The sequence below is a fragment of the Podarcis vaucheri genome (assembly GCF_965113315.1).
Source record: "Podarcis vaucheri genome assembly, chromosome: 4".
Classification (NCBI taxonomy): domain Eukaryota; kingdom Metazoa; phylum Chordata; class Lepidosauria; order Squamata; family Lacertidae; genus Podarcis; species Podarcis vaucheri.
The window spans coordinates 25,716,683-25,727,824 of record NC_138762.1 but is presented as its reverse complement, the minus strand read 5'-3'; the positions used below and the strand labels follow the sequence as shown (position 1 = coordinate 25,727,824).

Here is an 11,142-nt window from a genome sequence, read left to right as displayed (position 1 = left end):
TATATCCAGTCAGTGGCGTAGCGTGGGTTGTCAGCACCCGGGGCAAGGCAAGTAATTTGCGCCCCCTAACCCACGGATTTGCGCCCCCTAACCCGTGGATTTGCGCCCCCTAACCCTAACCCCCAGATATTGCGCCCGGTGCCTCCGGCCCTCCCTGCACCCCCCACGCTACGCCACTGTATCCAGTAACCATTTGGAACAGCACTACTTAACAGTAACTGATTTGTTACACCAATGTACAAACTGGAGAGAGAAAAAGCTTGCTCAGAACGAAGACTCAATTCCTAAACTTGGGAGCAAGCCCCATTCAGCTCAATGGGTCTTACTTCCCGGGAGACTGCAATCCTAAATAAATCTGGTAGTCCGAGTGACTGAAACCCCCTCGGGTCTTTTGCAATGGCAGGGTCACGTAGCTGAACTTAATTGTAATACAGAACTAATGAATGTTGTTCTCTCCAATAGCATTTTTTAAAACCCTTCCCTTCGTTTCCCATTTCTCTCCCCTTCTGTTTATTCCCTTCAAATAGCTCCCCCCCCCTTTTATTTAAACGCCTCTCTCCCCTCTTTATTTTAATTCTCATGCTTCCAAGTCGGTTTTCCTTACTTGGTTTATAGGTAAGCTTTGCATGTTTATTAACTGGCCCGTCCCACCCACCCACACTCCGTTAATATAAAATTAAATAATAAAGATGAGGTGTGTCATAAACGCAGGTGGCAAGATTAAAGAAAACAGTAAAATAAATCAGGCTCGCTCTGAGGGACAAACAGGGCGAGCAAAGGAGCCGCTTTCCCTCCGCTAGAGGGCGCCAGAGAGAAGCTTCCCGGCTGCTCGCGAGGGGAGGCGGGCGGAGCCTGGCGAAGGGAGGCCGCGGGCGGAGAGGCCGCCGCGCTGCGGTGAGTGGCGGGGAAGGGGAAATGGCTGCCGGCGCAGGAGGGAAGGAGCGGAGGCCCGGAAGAGATGGGGAGGCCCGGCAGCTCTCAGTGTTGTGCCTATGGGGGGAATAGGTTGGACGAAGAGGACGTGCCATGGGACGGGGCGGGTGGGGAGAGAAGGTTTGCATTGGGCAGGGCTCGCAGCATCATGGAGAAGGTTAGCGACAGGGGCAAAAGTGGCGTGTGAGGCAGCATGTTCCCGCAAATAGCGCTCTGGGTTTATTTATTGTGTGTTTTTTTCCTTGTGAAGGTCAGGTGTGTCTGCGTGTGTTTGCAGAGTCCCTCCACGCCGCAGTTCCCAACGCACTTCCTTAAAAAACTTTTTTTTTTTGGGCAGTCAGTGTGGCAAACTTGTTCTATTTAGCATCGCCTTCCAGGGATGCATGCATAGCAGTTTGGGGCGCTCTCGAAGTCGCTAGCCCAGATTCCCCCCTTTTCTTTTTCTTTTTGAAAGGACAGGAAGAGGGAGCATATAAAAGGTTGCACAAGTGGGTGGTATTGAGAAGAGACAGCGAGCCCAAATTGCTTCAGGAAGTGTAAAACTCTCCCTGGTCCCTTGGCTGGACCCGAAGTTCCCTGCTGAGTTTGCAGCTGAGCAGAAGTCAAGGAAGGTCTTGGTATGCTTTACTTCACTCCAGCACCTGCAAATATGAATTGGGCGAATAGGGTCTTAAGTGTGGTGGCTTCCTTGAACTAATCGGGTTGGGGATGGAGAACCTGTGGCAATCTCAGCACAGTCCATAGTCTGGGATGGTAGGAGTTGTAATCCAATAACGTCTGGCAGGACACAGGCTCCTCATCTCTGCTTAGATAAAAATCAAAACCAATAGTACAATGTAGGTCAAGCAGCAAAGTGACTTCCGACGCATTGTGAGCTTTATGACGGAGTGGGGCTTGAGTCTGACTATTTCCAAACCTCACCCCACACGCCAACCGCTATACAAAGTTATATAAAGAAATTGTGTCCCGATCAGTTATATGTTTCTGATATAAATTGGTCACGTAAAGCCCCAGAGTGGTGGTGAACTAGGCAATAATTTTTTAAGAAGCATTTCTGTAATGCACTAGAGAGATGTTTTTAACATCTATATAGAGCCGCTGGGAGAGATCATTGGGGGGTTTGGGCTAGGTGTTTATCAGTATATGGATGATATCCAGCTCTGCCTCTCTTTTATATCGGAACCAGTAAAGGCAGTGAATGACCTGTGTGAGTGTCTGGAGGCAGTTGGAAGATGGATGGGGGCTAACAAAATTGAGGTTGAATCCTAACAAGACAGAAATACTGTTTTGGGGGGACAGGGGGCGGGCAGGTGTGGGGGACTCCCTAGTCCTGACTGGGGTAAGTGTGCGCCTGAAGGACCAGGTGCGCAGCCTGGGAGTCATTTTGGACTCACAGCTGTCCATGGAGGTGCAGGTCAATTCTGTGTCCAGGGCAGCTGTCTACCAGCTCCATCTGGTATGCAGGCTGAGACCCTACCTGCCTGCGGACTGTCTTGCCAGAGTGGTACATGCTCTAGTCATCTCCTACTTGGACTACTGCAATGCACTCTACATGGGGCTACATTTGAAGGTGACATGGAAACGACAATTAATCCAGAATGCAGCAGCTATACTGGTGACTGGGAGCGGCCACTGAGACCATATAATACCGGTCCTGAAATACCTACATTGGCTCCCAGTATGTTTCCAAGCACAATTCAGAGTGTTGGTGCTGACCTTTAAAGCCCTAAACAGCCTTGGCCCAGTATACCTGAAGGAGCGTCTCCACCCCCATGGTTCAGCCCAGACACTGAGGTCCAGCTCCAAGGGCCTTCTGGCAGTTCCCTCACTGCGAGAAGTGAGGTTACAGGGAACCAGGCAGAGGGCCTTCTTGGTAGTGGCGCCTGCCCTGTGGAACACCCTCCCATCAGATGTCAAGGAAATAAACAACTGTCAGACTTTTAGAAGATATCTGAAGGTAGCCCTGTATTGGGAAAAAATTAATGTCTTAAGTTTTACAAATTTTTTTATATGTACTGTAAGCTGCCCAGAGTGGCTGGGGAAACCCAGCCAAATGGGTGGGGTATAAAGTTACTATTACTATTACTACTGCTACTACTACTACTACTACTAAATTGCTTTAGGCATACATTTGTCAAATATGACCTTAATCCATACAAGACTTTTCATTATGAACCATGTTTAACATACCGTAAATATACACAGCTGGAAGTTTGTAGACATGAAAACATGTTTCTTTTGAAGTTGACAGCTGTGCTGATATTGGCTCAGAAGAGAATAATAAAATATACAGTTTAAACATCATAATTTTGCTTGACACCTTAAAAGTGAAACTAAAGAGCGTTTCTAGTTCTCTTGCTCCCCACCAATTAAAATGTAACTTCAACATGAAAATAACATAGGAAGGGAATTAATCTGGAATAATATCAGCTGCAAACACCCACAGTATTTGAGAACTCCTTTCCTATAAGGATTCCTAGAGATGCTCTCCGTGGTGTATGGGCAGTCAAAATGTATGAAATTTAAAATATTTCTGAAATATTGCCAATTTTTGTTGTTGCCAGAAATGAGAAAACACTCTCATCTCTGCCTCTTATGGCAAAGAGATATAATTTTACAGCTAGTCCTTGTATCTTTTGAAGATTTTTGTTAATTAACAAAAGGGTTGTTTTATTTTGCTTTGCTTTGCGTCTAGAAAATGAGTGACAGTGACGATGATGTCCCTCAGCTTTCATCTGAAGCCTTATCTGCTCTGCAAGAGTTCTATATTGAGCAACAGCAGAGAGAAGACGTTAAGGCAACAGAAAGATTTGATAACAATTCTCTTGGCTCAATAGAAGAGAACTGGGTAAGCAGGTGCATTTTGACTAAAATACAGTTTGTGGTAGCACTTCTATAGAATGGCACAGGATCACAGATATGCAGGACAAAATAATGAGAAGAGAGGCACCCAACAAGACTGTCAATAGTTGGAATGCTAAATGACATCGAGATCCACCATTATTGTTACAGCTCAGGTGAAATTTTTTACTTGGTTTTGGCTTTAAAGTCAGCTTGCTGTATTGAGAAACAGTTCAGAGAATGTAAACTCTGGGCAAGCAAATTGTCTATAGTGGTGTGTGTTCCTCTGTTTGTTAGACATTGACCGCATTAGTATAATTGCACTATTTCCACTCATTAGCTTGCTTCTCATGGGAAACTTGCAGTTTGGGAAAGTGGAAGAGAGATTATCTTTTCCTTCAGTGAAAAATTAAGCGGAACCGAAGATCCAATTTAATACTAAGAAACAAAGTTATCATTGGCTCAGTTTTTTCTACCTAACCTGTACTTTCCAGTTTTTCTCATGACAAAGAAATGGGTATGAACTGGATATTTGGAAAATATTACTTGTATTCTTGATCCCAGTTTGGGACACGAAACTCTCATCATATGTCTTCCAAGCATCAAGCATGTGGTCCTCCCCCACCCTGCGTGTTTCCCATTCCAGTTTCCTTGCCCACTTCTCTTGGCAGCTAGTTCCTGGTGTGTCTCATAAGCTTGGGCCGCAAACATGTACATATTTTAAATACTGTAACAAATTATGAATTGTTAACATGAATGTGATTCAGGAGTGTATGTCCACTGTCTTCACCCAGCAGCCAGTCCTCAACCCCTGTTGTTGCTGCTGATGCTTCTCTGGCTCCCTCCCCACACTCAGCATTGTCTACTCAGTCCATTGTATCTTATCATCTTGATCCTTCCACAGTCTGACCTTTCAGTTCTCTACCATGATCATTGACATGTTGTGTCTCCCTTTTTCTTCTGCGTGCCCTTTTTACTTCGGGGACAATGAAATGGAAAGAGAGAAGGACACAACTATTGGATATCTGTAGGGGAGGCCGTATACAACCCTGAGCCCCATTTTGCTTAGTCAGATGTCTGTGTTTTCCCCCTCATTCTGTTGACATTTATTGTATAAGAAAAGTGTATTACTGATATTTGTGCTTTATTACCCCCAGCAATTGAGCCAGTTTTGGTATGATGCTGAAACTGCGCTCCATTTAGCTAACGAGGCTGCAAGAGCAGTTGGAAGCGGTGGCAGGTGAGTTCTATAAATCTAGCAACGTGTTTTTGTCTTTTTGAAAATATTGTAATACTGTTTTCTGGGTTTTTTTGTAGTATGTTAACGTGTCAACCTTTCTGTAGTACATCACTGTGATACAGCTTTGATAGTGAGACAACTTTGATCATTAAAGCACAAGACTGTGAAATGTTGTTTATGATTTTTACATAGCATATAACATGCAAAGCTTCCCTTATCACCTACCTGTGACGAAGCAACCAACATTTCCGTTTTACAGATGAATTGAGACTGAGACTTGAGGCCATCTATTAATTTGTGCATGGATTTCAAGCCTCACTTCTGAGGTCCAAGGGAACTTTGCAGAATGATGCTAAGAACTCCTGTCCATCTCTAAGACCTTTTTTATATTTATTGTGAATTTGAGTAAGATGGCATTCCAGAACTGTTTGGAGGACCAATGTTTTCTGGTTCCTGTGACATGCCATAGTCCTAATTGTGCACATTACCTCTGTATGATCAACTGTTTTTGCAGTACAGAAGCTCAGCCCTTGGCTCCTGCATGTGGTGGGGACTGCATTTCTTGGGGCATGAAAACTGTAATGGTTGAATATACACAATGCAGTCAGTAGAGATATCGTTGGAAATGTGTGGATAATAAAAATGCATTGTTTAACCTTGTCATACCTGCAGATAGTTGTGGGAATTCTCCTTTCTTAATAAGGAAGATACAGTCCACTTGGTGTGTGAGGGTTTTGTTTGCAGTTGCTTGTGAAGTTTCTTAAATTCAGTGATTCTAAGTTAGCATTTCCACACAAAAAAAGAAATCCTTCTTTTTCAGGTAATTGCTATGCCAATTCGAAGTTCAAGTTGCCACGCACACTGTTTAGCACAAGTTCTGGGTTAAATATCTGAACCTTTTTCTTTATTTCTTTATCTTTTCAGAATAGCATGTGTTAGTGCACCCAGTGTTTATCAAAAATTGAAAGAACAGGACAACAAAGATTTTTCAACATGTTTATTGGAATATGACCAAAGATTTTCTGTGTATGGAGCTGAATATGTTTTCTATGATTACAACAATCCCTTGAACCTTCCGGCCAACCTCACAGCACACAGTTTTGACATTGTCGTAGCAGATCCACCCTACCTGTCTGAAGAGTGTCTCAGAAAAACTGCAGAAACCATAAAATACTTGACTAAAGGAAAGGTTCTGCTTTGTACAGGTATAAGCATTGCAACATCTAACATCTTATTATCTATAATTATAGTGTCTGCATTCATTTAAAAGGATAATGCTCACGACTTTGTACAGCATCTTGATTTGGGAAACAGTCAGCTCTCACAGAAAGCTGTTGTAAGGGGATATAGGATAGTGGGGGGAAACAGGAGTAGTTAAAAAAGATAATTTAAATATGCCATTGCTTTGCTATGATAGCAAACTGAAATCTCAATGTTGAGTCTGGACATTGGCTGCTCGGGGCAACCAGAGAGAAAGTCTATTTGCCTTCATGCCCTGCTTCTGAGAAGTCTGAGGTTGGCAACTGTTTGAAATGGGATAGGCCAACAAGAAAGTTCTTACTCGTTTTGTTCCATTAAGACATGATCTTTTGTTCATTTTCTGCTGCAGGTGCTGTTATGGAGGAATATGCTGCTAAGTATCTTGGTGTGAAGATGAGCAAGTTTATTCCAAAACATACTCGAAACCTAGCCAATGAATTTAGATGTTACGTGAACTTTGATTCTGGACTAGATTCTGTTTCTTGACACTGCTCATAAAGAAATAACCAAATATTTCAGTCTGGGGCTTTTTCCCTTCTCTGGAGGTGTGAACATTTGTAATTTGTTTTTAACATTCAGCAATATTTGTGCTAATAGGAGGGAAGAGGTGATGAGAGGCGAGGGTTGAGCAAGCAGACATGGAACAGGTGCAATAACATTGGATAACCTTTCTCCCACCAAAACACTTCTTATACTCTGCCAACCCAAATGACAGGTCTTGCTCTCTTTCCTATTGCTCTTTATAATTCTGTGGGCAACTGAAGCTGAGAACAAGTGATGTAACTAAGTTCCTCTTCATGAACTGAACTCCAGCACTGGTAACAAGCTCCATATTTTTCATTATGAATTGCCACCTTGTGTATTTGATTTGTGATAAATTATTGCCCTCTTAGAGAGGAAGGGAAAACGTTTATTAAAATGTTGCACAGAAATGGAAGACTCTAGTATTCTAAAATGCTATGTCAGAAGTTTTTTTTTAAAGGGGCATTTTATGTTATTAGGCTGCCATATTATCTTTCCAGGTGTATTATGAACCTGACTTTATCACATGGTTGAGTTGCAAAATACTTATTTCCCAATTCGGAAGAGTGTGACCCTCATCAAACACTCAAAGTGTATCTCATAGCATTTTCGCATACGAAACCTGAACTAATTTCATTTTTCTCTGAATAAGCCATTAAGCACTTTTGCAGCATAACATCCATTGATCCAAAGAGGCAATTTCTGACCTTTATCAAACTGAAGTTGTATGCACAGTACTGAATTCATTTTCTTACGCTTGTGTGCCATAAAATGTCCTTAGATTCTCTTGTATGATGTATTATGGTACAGGGACTTGCCAACCTTTCAAACTGCCTAAATCCTGTTCTGCTTTGGAGATGGGGAATGGCTAGGTTTTTATTCTGCCCCAGCCATTGGCTGAGCTGCAGTCATTGTACAAAACCCTAACTGTTAAAGAGTATTGGTTTGATTTTATGGATAATGAGACCTCCCTGTACTGAAGATACGATGAAGGGGAAGTTGTGGTGCTCCTTCCTCTCTAGTCCAGCAAATGATTAGCACAATTACTGGGAGGAAAGCTGCAACCATTCATTTTAGTTACACCCTGCTCAGGATACTCCCGTATTTTTCCGTGTATAGCATGCCCCGGTGTATAAGACGACCCCTTTTTTGGGGGGACTCCAAATTAAGGAAAAGGGGGGAATTGGCAGCAGGCCTGGCCGCAGCCACCAATCACCTGCCAAATCACCGCTGACAATCTCCTGCTCACAGATGCCACCAATCACCCGTCCCCCCTCTGCACTATCCGTTTATAGGATGACCCCCAATTTTTAACTTTTTTAATAATAAAAAACATCATCTTATATGTGGAAAAATATGGTACTTACTTCCCTTTTAAGTCAGTCTTCCCATTTTTACAATTCTCCCATTTCTCCAGTTTGCTTTGAAGAGCTTGCTGACATCCATGTCAAGTGTGATGTTAACATTTCCCATGGGGTTTCCAGCTTTCCATGCACTGGTGTTTACACACCTGCTCCTTCTTTCCCCCTTACATTTTGGGCAGAGGAAAGCTTCCCATAGACATCCGCTTGGCCACAGTGGGAACAGTCTGCCTGGACTAGATGGCCCATTGACCTGATCCAGCACGGCCTCTTTTATGTTCTTATGAAGTTGAGTGCCCTGGCATCTTCATACAGCCCTGCATTTCAGCAGTTCCCACGACCATAGCCCCTCTCACTTGCCCAGCATCCCTGCAGGCTGCATTCTACAGGTGACAGCCACCTGTGCTTTAACTTATCCACCAAAGGTTTTACATTTTTGTTTGAATATGAACTAAATTCTGAAATAAGAGCAAAAGAGAACATTGGATACATATGCCTTGGCACAAAATCTTCAATAGTTCAAGTCTGGTTTGTATTCATTATCTCAGAACTCCAGACTAAGCCTGTATATTGCCTGTACTTTGAAATCTTGCCCTTACTTAAGCCGCCAAGTACTCTGCTCTTTGATTGGAACAGTTTCCTCTACAATAATAGTTGCATTCCCCACGCAAATTCTTATTCCTTCCCATTATGAATAATCGCCTCCAACCAAAATGTGCAGAGGTCATTAACTAGTTTGCCAATGTGGAAAAGATTCCCCGGGGGCATTTGAAAGCCACAACTTTAGCGTTAGACACTTGCAGATACACATAATTCACCCAGTTTAGCATATGAACTGTGGTCAAATGGGTGCATTAAAATTAGCTGTTCTCTGATAGTGCATGCCAGTGAGTTGCATAGTATAGCAGTCACAGGTGCCTCAACAGTTTGATGCTGGAAATTATGGTGGGATGCTGCTGGTTGTATTGTAAAATACAAGGCAGATGCAAGGAAAATCCTCTGTCTCGGTTGATTTCGATACTAAAGTGAATGACTACCACAATTTGCACCTCTGAATTTCCAATAAAAGTTGCAGGGAAGGGCTCCTGCCATAAAAGTTATATCAACTTATGTATAGCTGCCAGTGTTTCCTTTGAATTGTGCTCACAAATTATGTCTGGACTGCATTCAACAAGCATTTCTTTCCTTTTAAATCTGCCTTCCTTCCCCCACCACCCCAGTATAGAATGCAGAGATTCTGTTAGGGGTCCATGGACTCAGGGCTGTGAAGTAATCTCAAAGGAATGCTTGGTTGGAAGAGACACAGCATAGTGCAGTGTAGCGCAGCGATGGAGAGAGAAATTAAATTAATCACTGGGAAGTTTTCTAGAAGAAGGACATGTTATGGATGCAAAGGTTAGCCAGGCTCCATTAGGCATATTTCAGAAGTTTCTACCTGGATTTTGGGAAATCTGAATTAGTTGATCTCTTGTTTCCAATTGGATTAGAAATTCACAGTTCTGTATTTGAGTTATTTTCTTCTTTTTCATTTTTATGGAGGAACATAGGAAGCTACCTTATAGCAGATAAGTTTTTGCTCAGCGCTGCCTGTTCTGATTAGCAGTGGCTTTTCAGGGTGTCTGTCATTCCTCCCCACGTGTTGATAAAACAGTGGGGGGGGGGGAGGAAACAAACTTGATCAAGATTGCACTGCAATCCCTTTTCTACCATCTTACCAGTGTGTTCGTTAACATGTGTGTGGTAATACTGTAAAAATGCAATATGTGATTCTATACAATTGTGTGATGATTCTTTTTGGGAGGTATTTACCAGCGTGTCAAAACAAGTGTGCACATTAGTAAAACCGTCTAAAAATAGGTTCACATTGTTATGGATCTTCCTGCACTGTTTTATCAGTACAAAGGGTGTGTGGGTGTGGTTGGAAGGTGGTTTGTTTGGTTGTTGCTGTTGTTTTGCTTTTGTTGTTTTTAAGGGATGGCATCCAATTTCGTTGCACTTGTGCAATGTTGCACTAGTGTAATGACAATAAAGAATCTATCTATCTATCTATCTATCTATCTATCTATCTATCTATCTATTAAGAAAGCAGTGGGGAGGGAGATGCCTCAGCTTTCAGCTCATTTGCAAACTGTACATGTTGTAATTTCAGAAACTTAGAAATGAGAGCTAGATGGTGAAAAAAACCAGTTGTAATTTTTTAAAAAATAAAAATAGTTAAACTAGAGATCAGGAGTTAAACTCTGGGCAGAGCACACCAGGGGAAATAACAGAATGGAATAAATCCTCTCATCCCCAGAGTCCATTATGAAAAAGAAAGGATTTTGGCAGATACGCCTTTTCATGCAGAGATGGGCCTCTGGGTTGGAAGGAATCGTGGAAGTCAACTTGTCTAACACTCTGCTCAATGCAGGATCTACATTGCAAGGTGTGACTACAAAATCCCTGACATTCATTCAGCCTCTGCTTAAATATCTCCAATGAGGAAAAGAGAGCTCAATACCTCCTGAGGCAGGCAGTTCTGCTGTTGAGTGGCTTGTACTCTTAGGAAGTTTCTCGTAAGGTTTAGCCAAAATTGGCTTTCCCACCATTTCCACCTATTTGTTCTAGATTTACCCTCGGGAGCAACAGAACACAAAATTCTTCCATTTGCTACATGAAAGCACTTCAGATATTTGAAGACGGCTGGAATGCCTATCCTTAATCTTTTCCAGGCTAGATGTACCCAGGTATTCTTTAATTGTTCCGTATAGGATTTGGTTTACAGATTCTTCCTCCTAGTCACCCTTCTCAGGTCATCATACTAGTTGCTATTCTCAGTTTGTGTCTTCCTTAAATTGAGGGGAAATCTTCATCCCAAAAAATTGCCACCCCTTCTACATAACTACTGAAGGTCCAATGGTGTCATTCTGGTCACCCTAAACAAAGGCCAAATGGCAAGTGCTGTGTCATGTGCAATTTGGAGATAGATTAGCAACCATCTACCCG

General features: G+C 42.6%; 1 protein-coding gene across 3 annotated transcripts; it reads left to right on the top strand.

Moving 5' to 3' along the window:
- Positions 1-796: 796 nt before the first annotated feature.
- On the top strand, positions 797-9,267 carry EEF1AKMT1 (EEF1A lysine methyltransferase 1). 3 transcript variants are annotated; one of them, XM_082220349.1, is made up of 5 exons: positions 797-894; positions 3,629-3,781; positions 4,932-5,014; positions 5,939-6,219; positions 6,624-9,267. In XM_082220349.1, exons 2-5 carry the CDS (start codon positions 3,632-3,634, stop codon positions 6,758-6,760), a joined length of 651 nt encoding a protein of 216 aa, XP_082076475.1. In that variant the 5' UTR covers positions 797-894; positions 3,629-3,631; the 3' UTR covers positions 6,761-9,267. The 3 variants fall into 3 exon arrangements, with proteins under 3 accessions (XP_082076475.1, XP_082076474.1, XP_082076476.1); XM_082220348.1 differs by lacking the exon at positions 797-894 and adding an exon at positions 944-1,090; XM_082220350.1 differs by lacking the exon at positions 797-894 and adding an exon at positions 1,097-1,550.
- The last annotated feature ends 1,875 nt before the right edge of the window (positions 9,268-11,142 follow it).